The sequence below is a fragment of the Jaculus jaculus genome, chromosome 10, assembly GCF_020740685.1.
Source record: "Jaculus jaculus isolate mJacJac1 chromosome 10, mJacJac1.mat.Y.cur, whole genome shotgun sequence".
Classification (NCBI taxonomy): Eukaryota; Metazoa; Chordata; class Mammalia; order Rodentia; family Dipodidae; genus Jaculus; species Jaculus jaculus.
Window position 1 is genome coordinate 92,378,375 of NC_059111.1, and position 18,987 is coordinate 92,397,361.

Consider the following 18,987-nt stretch of genomic DNA (forward strand, 5'->3'; position numbering starts at 1 on the left):
TTCTTTCTTTCTTTTCCTACTATTCTTGGCTTTGCCTTTATCTCCGCCTTGTAAAAGAAAAGTCCTCCTACTAGCCTCACAGAAAAGCCCCGCAAACGCTCACCATCCCCGAGGCCCAGTTTCGGTGGTGGGTCAGCGTGGGAAAGCCTGGGATCGCTGGCGCGCGCTGGCGGGCCTGGGCCCTGCACTGTAGATTGACTCCCGGCGGAGCGCGGTCCCTTTAAGAATAGGCCACGCCCCCTTACCCCGCCTCCTCCTCCTCCCCGCGCGGCTGGCGGCGGCGCTGGGCTGGCGGTCGCTCCGGTGCTGACAAGATGGCGGCTGGCGGGGCTGTTGCTGCGGCGCCCGAGTGCCGGCTTCTGCCCTACGCGCTGCACAAGTGGAGCTCCTTCTCGTCCACCTACCTTCCCGAGTAAGTGCTCGTCGTGTCCCCCGCGGGGCGTCGTGAGCAACGACCCGGGCCGCGGCTGTTGCGGAGTGCGGGGTGGGGGGGGGGGTGAGGAGGTGGGAACTAAGCCGACAAGGCCCAGGCGGCCCCGGGGCCTGTGAAGCGGAGCGGGAGGACGCGCGGCCTCCCGACTCTCCGAGCGCCGTCGTCCCCGCCGAGGCCGGGGGTGTCGGGCTTGTGAGACGAGGCGAGGCCGGGCCGGACGCCGCTGCGCCCGGGGGTGGTGGTGGTGGTGGTGGTGGTGGTGGTGGTGGTGGGGGAGACCGTGCGGGGAGGCCGGGGGCCGTGGGGGTCCCGCCTTCGCCGCGGCCGCGGGCCTCGCGCTCCCGCCGGATTGGGGCGGCCTGGGGCGGGCCCGGGGCGTCGGGGAGGCGGCGGCGGCGGCGGCGGCGGCACCCCTGCGATGGCCGCCGGGACGAAGTGCACCGGTCGCCCCGGGAGCTCCGGAGGCTCGCTCGTTTAAAAGTGATGATTAGCTCGGGAGGAGTGGCGCCGCTCACCGGGAGGCGGAGAAGTTGTGTCGTCCCCGTCGGTGAGCCCCGGCGCGAGTGCGGACAACTTGGGGGCGGGGCGGGGGGGGGTCGACTGGCGGCGGGCTGTCTGTCTGTCTGTCTGTCTGTATTGTGGAAAAAAAGATAGGGAAGAAAGGAAAGGACTGTACGCACGCATTCATCATCGCATTGGGGGTGGATCTTTATAGAGACACAGCAGTTTCCCCGGTGTACCCAGAAAAGTCTGGCTTTAATGAACTTGACTTGCAACCTCCCCTGCCCACTTCTCGTCTTGGTCTGGAACCTCCATTTAGGTGCTAAAAAAATTACACTTGTATTGCATTACTGCCATTTGTGTTTCTGTGGTAGGTTTTTTGTTGTTGTTGTTGTTTTCTCCTTGAGTATCTGTAGTTTTGAGAGGAGCAGTTCTAACTCGAATTTTACACGCAGAAGGGAAAGAATTAACTAAGTGAAGGTTTCAGATCTATATAGGTCTGTCTCAAATGCTGGTTGCCTAGGGATCCCCATCTCACCAGAGATGATTTTATGAACCAAACCAGTAATTAAACAGCGTATTTTTATGTTGCTAAACAAAGTGACACAGTACTTACAAAGAAGGTTTTTACCTATGTTTAAAAACAAAACAAAAAAAAACCCGACATTTTTTTCAAATTTGATTTTTCTGGTCAAGTCAGGAATCTCAAAATGAAGTCAGCCTGTGTTCCTATTGACCAGGTTAAAGGTTGGGAGTCAGGCCTACTTGGTCTGATCTGACCCTTGTGGCCTGTCGATGGCTGCTGCATGACTGTGTACCCGATTGGCACTGGAACTCAACCTTTATTTTGAGGGCAATCCAGGTAACTAGTTCTCAGCAGAAGTTGAAGTGTGGCTCTAGGGCTGTTGATTTTCCAGGCTAACTCCTTTTGGAATCTGAGGATACTTAGCATTTTCCATAGGATCCCACACTTATGGTGTGAGTTGGTGGTGTTTGATTCAATACCTGGGAAGACTATTTTTTTCTTGGTGTTGAATTGGGTTATTTCCAGGTTGTGTCATTGCTTGGAACTCTGGCATTAAGTATGAGACTTAAATCTCCCAAGTCTTTTTTCAGTTATCTGTTGTATAGGTATTTTAAGGGAGAATATATTTTTAACTGGAATTGGTTTGGTGAGATGACACCTTTAATCTGACTTGGGTTTTGTAATCTTGGCTCTGGTTTGGAGTGGACAGAAACTAATTTGGGTGTTAGAAGGTAACTTTGGGAGAAATCCATTGGTATAGTTTGATAAAATAATATTTAATAGGTAACTTCCACTATCATTTGCTGCATCTTACTTAATCCTCATGATGTTCTGTTGAAAGATGCGGTTCAGTTTATTTCTACTTATTTATTTGCATCTTGCTGCTGTAAATGAACACTAGAAGCTTGGACCACTTTTGTACATTTAGCTTATGTGTGTGGCTTAGGAATTGAACCTAGGCTGGCAGGCTTTGTAAGTGTCTTTAACTGCTGAGCCATCTTCACAGCGGTTGCATTTTAGGTTTTATTAAATCACTTTAAACTTCAGTAATCTGAACTTTTTGAAGGAATATAGTTGAGTATTATGGAGATTGAGTTTGAAAATTTTGCCTGCTGGGTTGGGGGTGTGTGTCATGCCTTAATTGTAGGATTGTTGGTTCTGTCATAACTTTAGTAGGGCAGGAAGTGTAAAGAAAGGATTGACTCTTTTCTTTGCCCTAAAATTCCCTCTAATTGCAGTTGTTGTGTCTTTTCTAAGTGGGAGGCATGTTAATGAATTTCCTAAACAAGTTATCTTTTAGGCCAGGCATGGTGGTGCATGCCAGCACTCGGGAGTTTGAGGCCAGCCTGCGATTAGACTGCATTCCAGGTCAGCCTGGGCTAGAGTGAGAACCTACCTTGAAAAACCAGGGGGGAAAAAAAAGACACACACACAAGAGGTATCTTTAAAATGTAAGTAGCCATTTGTTAAAGTTGTCCTCAGAGTAGCAAATACTTATTGAAAGAAAATCTAGGTATTTTGAGGAAGTGATACAAATTACAAAAAATGGTGAACACTTCTGCCTTCTTTATGCTAGTCTGTCTCTCTTTTTTTTTTTTTTTTTTTGTTGTTGTTTTTCAAGGTAGGGTCTTGCTCTAGCAGAGGATGACGACCTGGAATTCACTATGTAGTCTCAGGTTGGCCTCGAACTCACAGTGGTCTTCCCACCTCTGCCTCCGGAGTGCTGAGATTAAAGGCGTGTGCCATCATGCCCAGCTGATAATCACATTTTATAGCGAGGGAAACTGAGGTTCATAGAAGTAATTTAAGTTGGGATGAAGAGATGGCTCAGTGGATAAGGGGCTTGCCTGTAAAGCCTAAGGATCAGGGTTCGATTCCTCAGTACCCACCTAAAGCCAGATGCACAAGGTGGCATCGTGCTTCTGGAGTTGATTTGCAGTGGCTAGAGGCCCTAGTGTGCCTATTCTCTCTCTCTCTGTCTCTTTTTCTTTCTGTTTCTTATATTACACACACACACATACACACACACACACACACACACATAATTAAAAGAAGTAATTTAACTTGCTTAGAAGACACAAGAGATAAAGTTCTGATCTTGGGCTTTCTGGCTGTTGTTATAAAAGCTGCCTCTGTGTTATATATGACTGTTACTTGCCTACAGATAGTACATGCTCTAAAGTCAAAATGGTCAGAGATAGAAGGGTAGCCAAATATATTTTATGTTGATATTTAAGGCTTTAGTATATTAATGTGAAAACTGGGAGAACCTTTGAGGCTATTTCTTATTTTTACCTATTAAGGTAATTTTGTTGATGTGGAGTGATTCTTATTTTTATGTATTACTAAATGACTTAAATAGTAATGTTTTACTAGGATAGTAATTTATTTCAACTCAACTACTTTAATTTTTTATTAATTTGAGAGAGAGAGAGAGAGAGAATGGGAACACTGTGGCCTCTGGCCACTGAAAATGAATTCCATACACGTGCCACTATGTGCATCAGCTTATGTGGGTACTGGGAAATTGAACCTGGGTCCTTAGACTTCACAGGCAAGTGCCTTAACTGCTGAGCCATTTATCCAGTCCACTCAACTAATTTTTAATGTTTCACATTTAAAAAAATAAATAGGTATGTTCTGGTTGTAATAATTCTTAAGTTTATAATTCGAATATTTGCAAAATACCCACAAAAATAAGATATAAATTACCCAATCTCCCTATCCAAAGATTATTACTTACCTGTTAGCTATACATCATTTCAGATTTCTTATATCTTCTTGTGTTTTGCAATTTAGTATTGTCTTTTTAGTCCTAATACAGAGTACTTACATATTAATATACACTAATATATTTGTGTATGTATGCACACACACACACCCCTCACACCCCACACAGAGTATCCCTAATTCAAAATCTAAAATCAGCTCTGAGATTGGACATTTTGAGTATCTGAGCTTTGGATTTTAGAGCATTTTGGATTGAGTCTGACCTTGAACTCTGGATCGTCCTGTTTCCACCTCCCAGGTGTGCACCACCATGCCTGCCTCTGACAGAAAAAAAAGTATTGAAACTCACTGGTTGTGAGTTCCTGGATGTTAAATTACTGGACTAAAGTATTAGTGTATTTTCTTGTTGGTATATGTAGACAGACAAAAGCTGGATACCCTGGGTTAATTTTGGTATTATTCTTAGCAATTTAAAATCCAGAATATGTTTTGTTTTGTTTTGTTTTGCTTTATTTTATTTTATTTTTTGAGGTAGGGTTTCACTCTAGCCCAGACTGACCTGGAATTCACCATGTAGTCTCAGGGTGGCCTTGAACTCATGGCGATCCTCCTACCTCTACCTCCCCAGTGTTGGGATTAAAGGCATGCACCACCACGCCTGACTGTTTTGCTTTATTTATTTATTTTTGTGTGTATGTATAGTATGAATTTTGATTTAGCTAAGCATATACATTTGAAAAATAGGAGATATCTGATATTTATTGTATCTATCATCTATAGATAATGACTGTTGTACATATGGATTTCACGACTTAATCCTGAGACTCAATTTGTGTATCACTAGTTTTTGGACATCAAACTCCATGGAGACTGCTTAAAATTTTCCTGTCCTGGGCTGGAGAGATGGCTTAGCGGTTAAGTGCTTGCCTGTGAAGCCTAAGGACCCCGGTTCGAGGCTCAGTTCCCCAGGTCCCACGTTAGCAAGATGCACAAGGGGGCGCATGCGCCTGGAGTTCGTTTGCAGCAGCTGGAAGCCCTGGCGCGCCCATTCTATCTCTCTCCCTCTATCTGTCTTTCTCTCTGTGTCTGTCGCTCTCAAATAAATAAATAAAAATAAATTAAAAAAAAATTTTCCTGTCCTTTTCCTCCATTTCTCTTTCTTACCTTAAACTGAGAGTAAAGACTAGCTTAGTTTTGGAAATCTCATGGCCATTTAAAGTTTTGGTGTACCCATATACACACACATGTACCACATATGTGCATATAATTAAACTTTCTTTTTTTTAAATTACTCAGGTTGGGCATAGTGGCACAGGCCTTTAAACCCAGTGCTCAGGAGGCGGAGGTAGGAATATCTTTGAGTTGAGGACAGTTTGAGACTACAGAATGAGGTACAGGTCAGCCTGGGCTAAAATGAGACCCTATCACGAACAAAACAACAAAAATCTATTTGGTATAGCTGCATTTGCATTATTTTGTCTACTTTTTACCTGAAATAATTTTTATATTTCTTAAAATATATTTCTGTCCCAGTCCTTCTTGCCTCATCTTTGTGACACCATTTAAGTCTGCTATAGTTGTAGTTACATCCTCTCTTTTCTCCTTTCTTGTTTCTTGGTCTTTAAAAAAAATTTTTTCTTCCCTCACTCCAGGCTTTTTTTTTTTTTGAGAAAGAGGGAGGGAGGGAGAGAGAGAGAGAGAGAATAGGCACACAGGGCCTCCGGCTGTGGATGAACTCCAGATGTGTGCACTCCTTGTTTGCATTGTGACATTGCACGCATGTGTCACTGTGTCTGTCTTACACGGGACCTGGAGACTTGAAATGAATTCTTAGGCTTCACAGATAAGCACCTTAACTGCTAAGCCATCTCTCCAGCCCTCCAGTTTGATATTTTAGGCTATGGTATAGATCATTAATTTTCCATTCCACAGTATCCAACTTTTAACCTTGTTCTTAGTTTCAGTTATAGTTATAATTATAAATTCAGTCTCTTGATAGCTTAAGACTTCTCTTTCTCCATGAAGCTTTTATGCAGATTTGATTCTGTTTTTGTTTGGTTGGTTGTTTTTGTTTTTCGAGGTAGGTCTCTCTCTCTAGCCCAGTTGAATTCACTATGTAGACCCAGGGTGGCTCAAACTTTATTCTGTTTTTTGTTTTTTTGTTTTTTTCCTTTGGATTTGAGAGGTAGGGTCTCAGTCTAGCCCAGGCCACCCTGGAATTCACTATGTAGTCTCAGGGTGACCTTGAAGTCACTCAGTCCTATCTCTGCCTTCTGAGTGCTGGGATTAAAGGCATGCACCATCACGCCAGTTTTGATTCTGTTTTTAAGAATAGATTCTAACTCTCTGTTGAATATCTGTGTTGCCGCCTTTCTGAACATGTGTTTATGTATATTATTTAGTATTTTGTTGCATGTGTATGTGTTGTGTGCCTGTGTGTTCATACAGGTGGGGATGCTGTACATGTGGAGGCCATTCTCCCCTTACTCTTTGAGACAGGGTCTCATGCTCAACCTCGAGTTTGTTGATTTGGCTAGACTAGCTAGCCCAGGAACCCCAGGATTGCCTGTCTCCATTTCCCTGGATTCCTAGTACCTGCCTCCTGAGCACTAGGATTGGAGGCATGTGCCACTATGCCTGGCATTTTCTGTATGTGCTGGGGATCGGATTCAGGTCCTGTGCTTGCACGTTACTCTCAGCGCCATCTCCCAGCCCTCCTGAATACAGTAATTACATGACTTAAATACACTGATGTCCAGATCAACCGGAGGTCTACTTCTGTCTGTTATTCTTTTGCTCTTGTATCTGTTATGCCAGGTAATAACTTATTTGACAACTACTGCTATGAAGTGATAGACTATGAAGTATTTTAGATATGGCTACAAATTTTAACTGCTGCATCTTCAGTGATAGATTCTCTAGAGAAGATTTCACCTGTCTTCTGGCAGGTAGATAGAGGCAGATCACTTGAGTAGTCAGTGACTGACCTGACAGTAAGTGAGCTCAGGCCTTGCTAAGCTGCTTCTCTTAGTTTGCCCTGGTTGGTAGCCCTCTGAGATCTTGGTTGAGAGACTGCATTTCTAGTACTTCTCCAGCTTAGCTTTTCAGCTCTTCGAGAGCCTGAAAACTTCCTTCCCTTTCATTTTGTTCCTGCAGAACTAATTGCACCAGGCAGTTTAAAAACTGACATATGCCTTGAGTAAAATCAGTGTACACACACGGTCAGATTTGTTTTTCTGTACCTCCCTTCACTGTGAGATCTTGACCTCCTGACTACCTAAGCCGTCTTTCCAGCTCTGTTTGTTTTATTTTTTTAAGGTAGGGTTTCACTCTAGCCCAGGTGGACCTGGAAGTCACTATGTAGTCTCAGAGTGGCCTCAAACTCACAGGGATCCTCCTACTTCTGCCTCCTAAGCACTGGGATTAAAGGCATGTGCCACCATGTCCAGCAGAGAAAAAGAGAGAATGGGCGTGCTGGGGCCTCTAGCCACTGCAGATAAACTCCAGACACATGTGCCACCTCATGCATCTGGCTTTATGTAGGTACTAGGGAAATTGAATTTGGGTCGTCAGGCTTTACAGGCAAGTGCCTTAACTGCTCAGCCAAATCTCCAATCCAATTTTTAGATTTCTTATGGTTTTAAAAAATTGAAAATTTTTTATTTCCTTGTTTGTGTGTGTGATGTGTGTAGTGTACCCATGTGTATGTCCCCAGGTGGCACCACATGCACTTGTCTGCAGTGGTGTGGAACTTGACCAGAGCACAGCATCTGGTGTTCTGCTCTTCCGCCTGTTCTTACTTGAGTTGGAGTCTCTTACTGCTCCTCGAGTTTGCTTGCAAAGTTAAAGGACCCAGGGTCAACTCCCCAGGACCCATGTAAGCCAGATGCACAAGGGGACACATGCATCTGGAGTTGCAGTGGCTGTAGACCCTAATGTGCACATTCTCTATCTGTCTTTTTCTCTCTCCTTCTCTCTCTCTCTGTTAAGTAAATGAAAAAAAAAAAAATCCTTACATTCCTATAGCAGTACTCATGCATATTATCATTAATACTGTGGTAGTTTGAATGGATGTCCCCCAGTAGATTCAGGAGTATATTCAAGCTTGTAACTTACATTTCCAGTTGCCTGGCTGGAGGAGGTGTCATTGGGGGCGTTTTCTAGGGTCCAGCCCTAAGATTTGTGTGACGGCTATAGCAGACAGCTTCAGGTTCGCTGAGATGAACTTCCAGACCAGGCAGTTATGGAAGAAGGGATATTTATTGAAGCTCACAGATCCAGGGGGAAGTTCTATAATGGCAGAAGAAACTGACCTGTTTTCACAGGTCCAAGCAGAGGGAGAAAAGTACAAGCCAAAAAAACCAAAAGCTTCACAGCACACTTCAGGACTCCAGGTGGAACTAGGCACTTTGCATATCTTTAGATTGGAAGTTCAAACCTACTACCACCCCTTAAGATCTGTCCCAGGACATCTTCTCCAGCCATGTGGCTACCTATCCAAACTAAATTAATAAAACACTGGCTAGATAGGGGGCCATCTGTTCAAACTACCACAGGGGTGAATCTGGAATCCCAGCCTAAAGTATGCAGAGGCAATTCTCTCTCTACATGGATCTGCTTTAGGGTAGGACAATTTCAATTCCTTGACTGTATTTGTTAGCTGATGTTTTAATATAACAGTGTTTTGAGATATAATGTATGTATTTCAGCTACAGTATTCAATTTAGTGGTTTTTAGTATATTCAAAGATAAATATGACCATATCACAATCATTTAAAAACTTTATTATATCTTCTAAAAGAAAACAGTATTTGGCCTGGAGAGATGGCTTAGCAGTTAAGGTGCATGCCTGCAAAGCCTAAGGATCCAGGTTTGATTCTCCAGGTTCCATGCTAGCCAGATGCACAAGGGGTGCATGCATCTGGATTTCGTTTGCTAGAGGCCCTGGCACGCCCATTCTCTCTCCCTCCCTCCTTCTCTGTCTCAAATAAATAAATAAATAAATAAATAAATAAATAAATAAAATCTTTTTTTAAAAAAAAAGAAAACAGTATTCATTGAACTGTCCTTCCATCTCTACACAACCACTAAAGTATTTTTTTATTTCTATACATTTGCATATTCTAGGCATTTCATACAGATGGAATAATAAAACATGTTTTTTTTTCCTTATTGTCTTCTTCCATCTAATGGTACTGTTTTTAAGGGTCCTTAGTATTGCATCATGTAACAGAACTGTGTTGGTCTACACACACACACACACACACACACAAAAAAAAAAAAAAAAGGAACTATGTTACTTTTTTGACTGGTAATTGGCATTTCTATGGATAAATCACATTTTGGTTACTCATTAATTGATGGGTATTTGGATTTTATACATACATACATACATACATACTTTCTGGCTATAATGAGCAATGCTCGTTTTTGTACAAGTTTTGGTATAGACTTACTTTTCCTTTTTTCCTCCCTCCCTCCCTTCATTTTTTCTCTCTCTCCAGTCTGCCTTTTTTGTTGTTGTTGTTTGTTTTTGGGTTTGGTTTTGCATAGGGTCTCACTCTCTCTAGACTAGGTTGTCCTGGAATTTACTGTATAGTCTCAGGCTGGCCTCCAATTTACAGTGATCCTCCTACCTCTCCCTTCCAAGTGCTGGGATTAAAGGTATGAGCCACCACACCCTGTCTTGTTTTGTCTTGTCTTGTCTTTTCTCTTCTCCTTCTCCTTTTCTTCTTCTTTTTTTTTTTTTTAAGCATTTATGTCCAGAAGAAGAATTTTGGGGTTCACATAATTTGAGAAGCTTCCAATTTTATTGTTATTGAAAATAGTGTGAACTGTGTAATGCATAGCATACTTGTGCCCAGATTCTCTTTTTCTTTTAACATGTGTATTATTAGCATTTATATTTTAATTAATTAATGAGCTTGAATTTTATTTTATTTTATTTTTTTTAAAATTTTTATTTATTTATTTATTTGAGAGCGACAGACACAGAGAGAAAGACAGATAGAGGGAGAGAGAGAATGGGCGTGCCAGGGCTTCCAGCCTCTGCAAACGAACTCCAGACGCGTGCGCCCTCTTGTGCATCTGGCTAACGTGGGACCTGGGGAACCGAGCCTCGAACCGGGGTCCTTAGGCTTCACAGGCAAGTGCTTAACCGCTAAGCCATCTCTCCAGCCCTTGAATTTTATTTTTTAGAAAATTAAAAGCCATCAAAGAATGTTAAATAGAAAAGTAATGTTACCAAAATATGTCTGGCTTAGAATTTAATTCTCAAGACCAAGCAGTTTTAGTTTTCAGAAGCCCATTTTGAGCATTTTCAAGTTGGGGCATACTTTATTGCTGGGGGGGACTTGTAGACTTTCAGTGGATACATGGGAAAAATATTTTGGAGGAATTCAGTTTCCTGAGTTGACTTATCTTTATTTATTCTTTACTAAAATTGTTCTGCCTGTGGGGTAGGCTCTTGATACTCAGAATTGTGGCCCACTCATCAGTAGTATTGCCATTATTATGTACTTGTTAAAGATAAGTTTTTCTCAATTATTATTATTATTATTTTCTGAGGTAGGGTCTTGCTCTATCCCAGGAATGTAGTCTCAGGCTGGCCTTGAACTCAGAGCCATCCCCCATCTCTGTCTCCTGAGTGCTGGGATTAAACGCGTGCACCATCACACCTTGCTCAATTTTTTTTAAGACAAGCTCTATGCTAGAGTTGTACTTGGTCAGGTTTTTTTTTTTTTTTTTTAATACAACCACCAAAAAACATCTCAAAATTTGTTAGTTGATAGATCATAGATATTTTAATGGTGGCTTAGGCAAATTTTGGCATATAATTCAGAAGGTAGTGACACAAGTAAGAATACCAACAGACTCTTGCTGCTCCCATGTCTTGATGTTAGCAAGCTTTTTATTTTTTGCACCAATAGAGATAAGTGGAATCTCATTCTAGCAGTCATACGTAGATATACACGAAATATAAGAAGACCCCATGTATGTCTTGGTGAACCACTTCTACAACAGTTTTACTGTATATTTAACCACTACCTGTTAAAGTTTATTTTACGTGTGTATTGCTTTGGTTAGTAGTGCTTACAGTTGTTTAGTAGTTTTATATGAAGTTTAAAAGAATCACTTTAGAATCTCATGTTCAAAACTAATACAGTTTAATTTTAAGTTACATGTTCTTTTCCTCCAGAAAAGTCATATAGAATGAACAATAAAAGACCCTTCAGCAAGCTAGGCATGGTGGAACATGCCTGTAATTCCAGGAAGATCATGGTGAGTCTCAGGCCAGCCTGAGTTACATTACATAGTAAGTTCTAGGAGTCTGAGTTACATGGTAAGTCCCTGTCTTAAAAACAAGGTAAAATACCCTCCAACATGTTACACTGTATAAGGTTCTGGGGGCTAAGTTAACTGCTTTGTTAGACATCATAATATTTAGAATACACTGAAAATTACAACCTTTATAACTATTATAAGTCATGAAAATTTTTTCTTAAAAGATGCGAAGCTGGTCGTGGAGGCGCATGCCTTTAATCCCAGCACTTGGGAGGCAGAGGTAGGAGGATCGCCATGAGTTTGAGGCCACCCTGAGACTACATAGTGAATTCCAGGTCATCCTGGACCAGAGTGAGACCCTACCTTGGAAAAAAAAAATGGATTGCAGATTTTCAAAATTAATATGGGGATTTTTTTTTTTTTTTAATTTTAGGGAGAGACAGACAAAGAAAGAGAGAAGGCCAGGGCCTTTGCCACTGTAATCGAACTTCAGATGCTTGTGCCACCTAGTGGGCACATATGACCTTGCATTTGCCTCACCCTTGTGTGCCTGGCTTGTGTGGGATCTGGAGAGTCAAACATGAGTCCTTAGGCTACCCAGGCAAATGTTGTAACCACTAAGCCATCTCTGTAGCCCAATATAGGGATTTTTTTTTTTTTTTTTCTGAGGTAGGGTCTCACTCTAGTCAAGGCTGACCTGGAATTCACTATGTAGTCTCAGGGTGGCCTCGACTCATGGTGATCCTCCTACCTCTGCCTCCTTAGTACTGGGATTATAGGCATGCAACACCATGCCTGGCTTAATATAGGGAATTTTTGAGCAGAAAAGCTTGCAGCTACTGACAGTAATATATCTCAATATTATTTGTATGTTTGAATTACTTGGGAGTCTTGTCAAAATCTTGATTCCCAGCTCCAAAATACTATAGTGAGAAAGACCCTACAAAAGTGATGATTTTTCTGTATGTATATCCCCCACATTCCTTGATTATATGCAGAAGAAGACAGGGAACCTAGAACAAAAATAAAGCGAAGGAAAACATCAACAAAAAGTGGACATGGGTGCTAGCCTTGATCCAGAGGGTCACCTTATCATCTTCAGAATAACATGACTTAATGAGCAGATGATGTTTTCATGCATGTGTATGTATGTGTCCATGTGCATGCATGTTTGTGTGTGTAGTTGGCATGTACATGTGGATGTGTGCATGTGGAGGTCAGAGGACCACTTTGTATGTTGTTCCTCAGGAAGGCTATCTCCCTTTTTTGAGAGGGGATCTGTTAATGGCCTGGAACTTGTTAATTAGCCTAGGCTGCTGTCCGGGATTATGGGTGCATGCTACTGTGCTTGGCTATTTTGTGAATGTTGGGGATCTTAACTCAGGTCCTCATGATTGCACAGCAAACACAGTTTACTGACTGAGCCATCTCTTCAATAAAATATCAGAATTGTAAAAATGGACAGTGAACTATGGAGATAAAAGTGCTATGGGAACTTTAATGTTGAATGGCATGCAGGACCATCATAGTATGCATAGCTTGAGAACTGTTGTTTTTTATGCTCTCATTTAGAACATATAAATGAGACTCGGAAAATTGAGGAAAGTTGATTGTCATCTATAGTAAACTTGGTTTCAAAGTTATGCCACTAAATTGCTCACATTCTATCCTGTAACTTTAAGGTAAATACAGCATTCCAAATGTTCTATCACATGACATATCTTACCTCTTAGTGATTGGTGAGGGGGAGCATTAACATTATAGGGGCCTTGGGGAATTACCCTTCTGTCTTAGGTTTGATGGTATGAACTTGCAGGAGAAAAGGCACACTTTTATTAATAGAAATACAAAGGCATCAGAACATGGGAGAAAATCACAGGGTTATGATTACCTGCCAGCCCATTGTGATTTAGCAATTTGTCATTTTTTAAAAATTATTTTATTTATTTATTTGATAGAGAGGTAGGGAGGGAGAGAGAGAATGAGAATGGGTATGCCAGGACTTCTAGCCACTGCAGATGAACTCGAGATGCATGCACCACTTTGTGCATCTGGTTTTACGTAGGAACCTGGGAGTTGAACCTGGGTTCTTAGGCTTTGCAAGCAAGTACCTTAATTACTGAGCCATCTCTCCAGCCTGATTCAGAAATTTATGTGTAGTTTTTTTCTGTAGCAAGAGAGAAATGGGGAATGGTTATAATTTTAGGGAAATATTAAATGATTTTTAGTATAACAGTGGGCTTGAAAAACACAGTGTCTTGTAGCACAGTCTGCTGAGCCTGGTTTGTAAATGATTTCTCTATGGGACTAAAGTGAGGGACAGTGATGCGTGACAAAAGTCTCTGTAGGTATGTTGACAGAGTTCAGTCATTGATCTTGTGATAAGAGTTTAGTCTTCTCTGGTTAGTGAAATTTCTGTGAGAAGACTGAAGGCAATTGTGTTCCTCCTGGGCAGATCTAGACAGGTTGGAAGCAAGTGGACTAAGCTAAGAAAGCTCTCCTTGTGCTGGGATGGGGAGAAACAAGGAAAGGTCAGAGGAACCTTGACTCGACTTAAGTTCTAAGGCTTCTAAGCATGCCAAAGCCAAGGAGTTAGGATGTTTTTCTCTTCCCTCACAAAACTAATTAGCTTTGCCTGAGTATTAATTGAATATGATCTAGTTATGGATATATTTGTGAATTTTACATGAGCAGATATATAGAACTGTTTTTTTTTTTACAAGAAAGCCATATTGTTCAGTGACACATTTAGAAAAAGTTTATGAAGATGCATAGTAATAACCCTAAGCCTTGAAATTTTACTTGAAAACTATCACAAAGGGCAGGTAAAAAGTTTTTATGCAAGGCATTGTGGTGATGTTTTATTGATTAGATATTCCATCTGTAGTTTTGAAGATTTTAATAGTTTTAAAAATAGTTAATATAGGGCTGGAGAGATGGCTTAGTGGTTAAGGTGCTTGCCTACGAAGCCAAAGGACCCAGATTTAATTCTCCAGGACCCACATAAGCCAGATGCACAAGGTGTGGCGCATGCGTCTAGCGCTTGTTTGCAGCAGGTAGAGGCCCTGACACACCCATTCTTCCCTTTTCTCTATTTGCCTCTTTCTCTCAAAATAAATAAACAAGTAAATAAGAAAATAAAATATTTAAAATGTTTAATATAGCTTGTAATATGTTTGTGAACCCTTTGAGTATTTTTTGAGAAATATGTCTGAAAAACCTTTTAAAAACCTTTTAAAAGCATGTGATAGGATTTATGGTTCTTGGTCAAAGATCCTTGTAATGGGAGTGAGTTTTTCATTAAGTAAAATAGTTTTGAGTAAACTTGGTTTGGTCTCTTATTAGTACAATTTAAATTATTGTACTACACTGAGGAGGATGGTTAGAGCTCGTGTAAGAAATACATGGAAGAATTGAGAGATGTAGTAGAGAAAGAACATTGAACAAGAAGAGAAAATTTGTGCCCTAACCCTAGTTCTGTCCCAAATAATTCATAATTTTAGATCAGTCATTTAGTTTCTCAGGTCTTTTCCTTATTTTATATTATGGGGAATTTAGATGCTTAGGTCCTTTGATACAGAATAGCACCAAGAAAAAAGAATAATTTATTTTTATTTGAGAGAGAAAGAGGCAGAAAGAGAGAATGGGCAGGCCAGGGCCTCCAGCCATTGCAGACAGACTCCAGACGCATGCGCCTCCTTGTGCATCTGGATTACGTGGCTCCTGGAGAGCCAAACCACGACCTTTGGCTTTGCAGGCAAACGCCTTAACCGCTAAGCCATCTCCCCAGCCCAAGAGAATAATTTTTATTTTTATTTTTAGGTTAGGTTTCTCTTTTTGTGAAACCATACTATTAGCTAATTTTCAAATTTGAATTTTGGTCGATGAGAGTTTCTACATTTTACATTTTTTGCACAGATTACATTAGTTGATTGTATCATTATCTTTTCACAGTAATTGCTTTGTTGGTGGAGTGTGTGTGTAGGCTTGTGTTCTCAAAGAGCTTTGAGGCCTTAAAGGTAATTAATACAGGCTCGAGCACATGTACGTGTTTGGTGACAGTAAGCTAACTTGAGTTTTGCTATGCACGATGGTAAGTGGGTATTGCAGTGACCTGCTGTTTGCTAGGCCATCATGTTTCAGAATTCTCACCCTGTACTGCCTGCACTTGTTTCTTTTTCTTCCGATGTGTCTTAAGGGAAATGTGAATTAGGTTATTTAATTTCTACCTACTTCAATGCTCACCAAGAAGAAGACATTTTGTGAATTATCGTTTGCCCCACAACCCTGACACCTAAAAGCCCATAATACGAATGTATAGTTTATGGAGTGAAGAGTTTGGGCATGGATTAGAGGAGTCCTTGGCTCTGCTATTTTATAAGGCTATAGTCAAGAAGTTGACCAGGGTTGCCGTTCCACTGAAGGCCTGATTTGGGAAGGATTTGCTTTGAATGTGGTTGGTGGCAGGATTCAGTTTCTTGGATGCTTAGTCAAAGACTTGCCCTTAGGTTTTGCCATGTGGGCTTCCAATGTTTTGTTTTGCTTCACCAAAACATCTAGGGAGAGTCCATCAACAAGATGGAAGTAATTTTTCTGTATTATAGTCCCAATAATGACATCCCCTCACCATTGCCCTGTTCTGTTGGTTAGAAACAAGTCACTAGGCCATTTGACACACAAAGGCACAGATTACACAAGCATGTCAACATCAGGTAGCCTAATACTTGGAGACCTCTTTGAATCTTCTAGACCTTTTATGCATGTTCCTGTGTTTTTCTCTCCCATTATTTATTTTCTTATTTCTCATTTTAGGAAGGATGGCCTTTGTAATACTTACTGAGGGAATAATCTTTAGAATGCACAATAGGATGGGCTGGAGAGATGCTTAGCGGTTAAAGCTCTTGCCTGGGAAACCTAAGGACTCATTTGAATCTCCAGGTCCCACATAAGCCAGATGCAAGTGTGCTACGTTGCACATGCACACCAGGGGATGCACAGGTTTGGAGTTTGTAGCTGCTAAGGGCCCTGGTGCTCCCATTTTCTCTCTCTCTGCCTCCCCCTCTCAAAAATAATAAGTAAAGGTACAAAAAGAATACATAATAGGAAATTAGAAATATTTACTGTTATCAGATGTTATTTCTTTTAAATTCCTCTAGGTGGATGTAGCCTGAAAATAAATTTTTAAAAATATTTTTATTTTTTTGAGACAGACAGAAGGAGGATGGGGGAGTGGGTGAGTGAATATGGGCGCATCTGGGTCTCCTGCCGCTGCAACCTAACTCCAGAAGCATGTACCTCTTTGTGTATCTGGTTTTATGTGAGTACTGGGGAGTCAAACTCAGGCCATCAGGCTTTGCAAATAAGCACCTTTAACTGCTGAGTCCTCTCTCCTGCCCCAGAAAACATATTTTGAAGAGAACATAATGTTGAGTTCAGACTATTTCACATTTGATTCACCACATTGTAATTTTTCATTTTACATTAGTCTTACGCTGAAAATGCATCTTAACACCATCAATATTAGTATACTTTGCCATATCTGTATGTGTGGTATACATAAGTATATTTTAAAATACAGCTTCAAAAATATAGTTTAAGGCTATGGAGATGACTTGGGCAAGCCCTTGTTTGCAAAACCTGCCAGCCTGCGGTTCAGGGCTCTAGCACCCATGTAAGGAGTGGCACAAGTGTCTGGTATCTTCTATGTAGTAGCAAGACCCTGGTACACATGTGTGTGCACACACAGATACACACGAAAATGAGTGAAACTTTTTTTTTTTTTAAATACAGTTCCTAAACACTATCTAACACCAAAATTGTTGTTGGGTAAAGTTTAATGTATCTTTGTAGATTCATTTTTCTTCTCTTTTAGAATGTATTCCACTGTGTTTAGTAAAAAGTTTCCTTTAATGTCAATAGTAATAAATTTTTTAAAATAAAAATTTCTGTGGTAATAAAACTTAATGGTTCATTTGTTTTATTTTTTTAAAATTTTGTTTCAATTTATTTTCAATCCCTAAGGACTATCTTATTTTGCTTTGTTAATTATATGAAACATTTCCATGGTTTTAAATTTTAAAGCGTACAGCCTCCTCTGTCTCTTCAACACTGTTTATTCTTTTCAGTTTGAATATCCATTTATTTTATTTTATTATTTTTTGTTGTCATAGAAAACGATGAATTAGGCAAAACTTATATTTTCAAGGTCTTCAAGGATTTCCTTTACAAACACAACGTATTCTAAAAGTATCCCAAATTCAATCAATGGCACATCATCCAAGTAAAACATTTGTGACATGAATAACTCTTAGATGGTGATCTTTGCACATGACTTGTTTTTAACCATTTGCAGTGTTCTGTATATAAGTCACATTTTAAACTCTTTTTAAAGACATGAAAAATATTTTTAAGGACATTAAAAGTACAAGCAAAACTAGAAAGAAACTTCAAAAAAAGATAGATCACAAATAAGATGGGGCAACCTAACATATAATATAACATTATCTTTTCAAACAAGACTGATAAGTGTGGTGGCGCACACCTTTAAAAATTTCAGCACTCAGGAGGCAGAGGTAGGAGTATTGCTGAGTTCAAGGCCACCCTGAGACTACATAGTGAATTCCAGGTCAGCCTGAACTAGAGTGAAACCCTACCTCAAAAACAATCAAAAAAGGGGGAGACATCTTCTAAGTGTAGTGTTACAAAACAATTTTCTTTAAGCCCCTACCTCGAAAAACCAAAAACAAACAAATAAGCAAACAAAACCAATTTTCAATTTTCTCATTTAGAAATGAAAATCTTCTCATTTAGAAAATCAGAATATCATTTGATTAGAAAAGCCTGTTTTTCCCCAATTTTTTATACTTCCTTCTCTTCATTTCGTGACTCTAAATCCCTAAGAACAAATTTTATTATAGTATAAAACTCTTCAGGACAACAAATTATAAATACTCAATTATTTTAGTAAAAATGTTTTCTTTCTAAAATGTAAACATCCAGTAAATAGAACATACATGATTCACCACATACAGCAACACAGTATTTCACTTATGTAAGAGCTGCATTTTAGTATATTTGGTGGTAAGGTTTTTGTTTGTCTTAATACAAAGTACTTCAGCAAAAGAACTAAGACATTTATTATTATTATTATTTTTTTTAAAATTTTTTGGTTTATTTTTATTTATTTGAGAGTGACAGACAGAGAAAGAGGCAGAGAGAGAGAGAGAATGGGCGCGCTAAGGCTTCCAGCCACTGCATACGATTTCCAGATGCGTGTGCCCCTTTGTGCATGTGGCTAACGTGGGTCCTGGGGAATCGAGCCTCGAACTGGGGTCCTAAGGCTTCACAGGCAAGCACTTAACCGCTAAGCCATCTCTCCAGCCCGACATTTATTATTTTTAAATCCTACTCTTTTACTTGGTTTCCTCATTTGAATAGAAAAATCACTCATTTGTGTAGAAGTTTTCCTACTGGACCAGACCAGAGAAGGTCTGAAATATCTGTCATTTGGCTA

The 18,987-nt window shown here is 40.4% G+C and overlaps 1 protein-coding gene across 3 annotated transcripts in view; it reads left to right on the top strand.

The window, feature by feature from the left end:
- The first annotated feature begins 282 nt into the window (after window positions 1-282).
- Window positions 283-18,987, top strand: part of Mkln1 (muskelin 1) — a 144,205-nt gene continuing 125,500 nt past the window's right edge. For 2 of the 3 annotated variants that reach the window (XM_045159991.1, XM_045159992.1), the window contains exon 1: window positions 283-412. In XM_045159991.1, the coding sequence (XP_045015926.1) occupies window positions 315-412 (98 nt within the window). In that variant the 5' untranslated portion in view covers window positions 283-314. The remainder of the gene's footprint in view (window positions 413-18,987) is intronic. The other variant, XM_045159993.1, reaches the window with a different exon arrangement.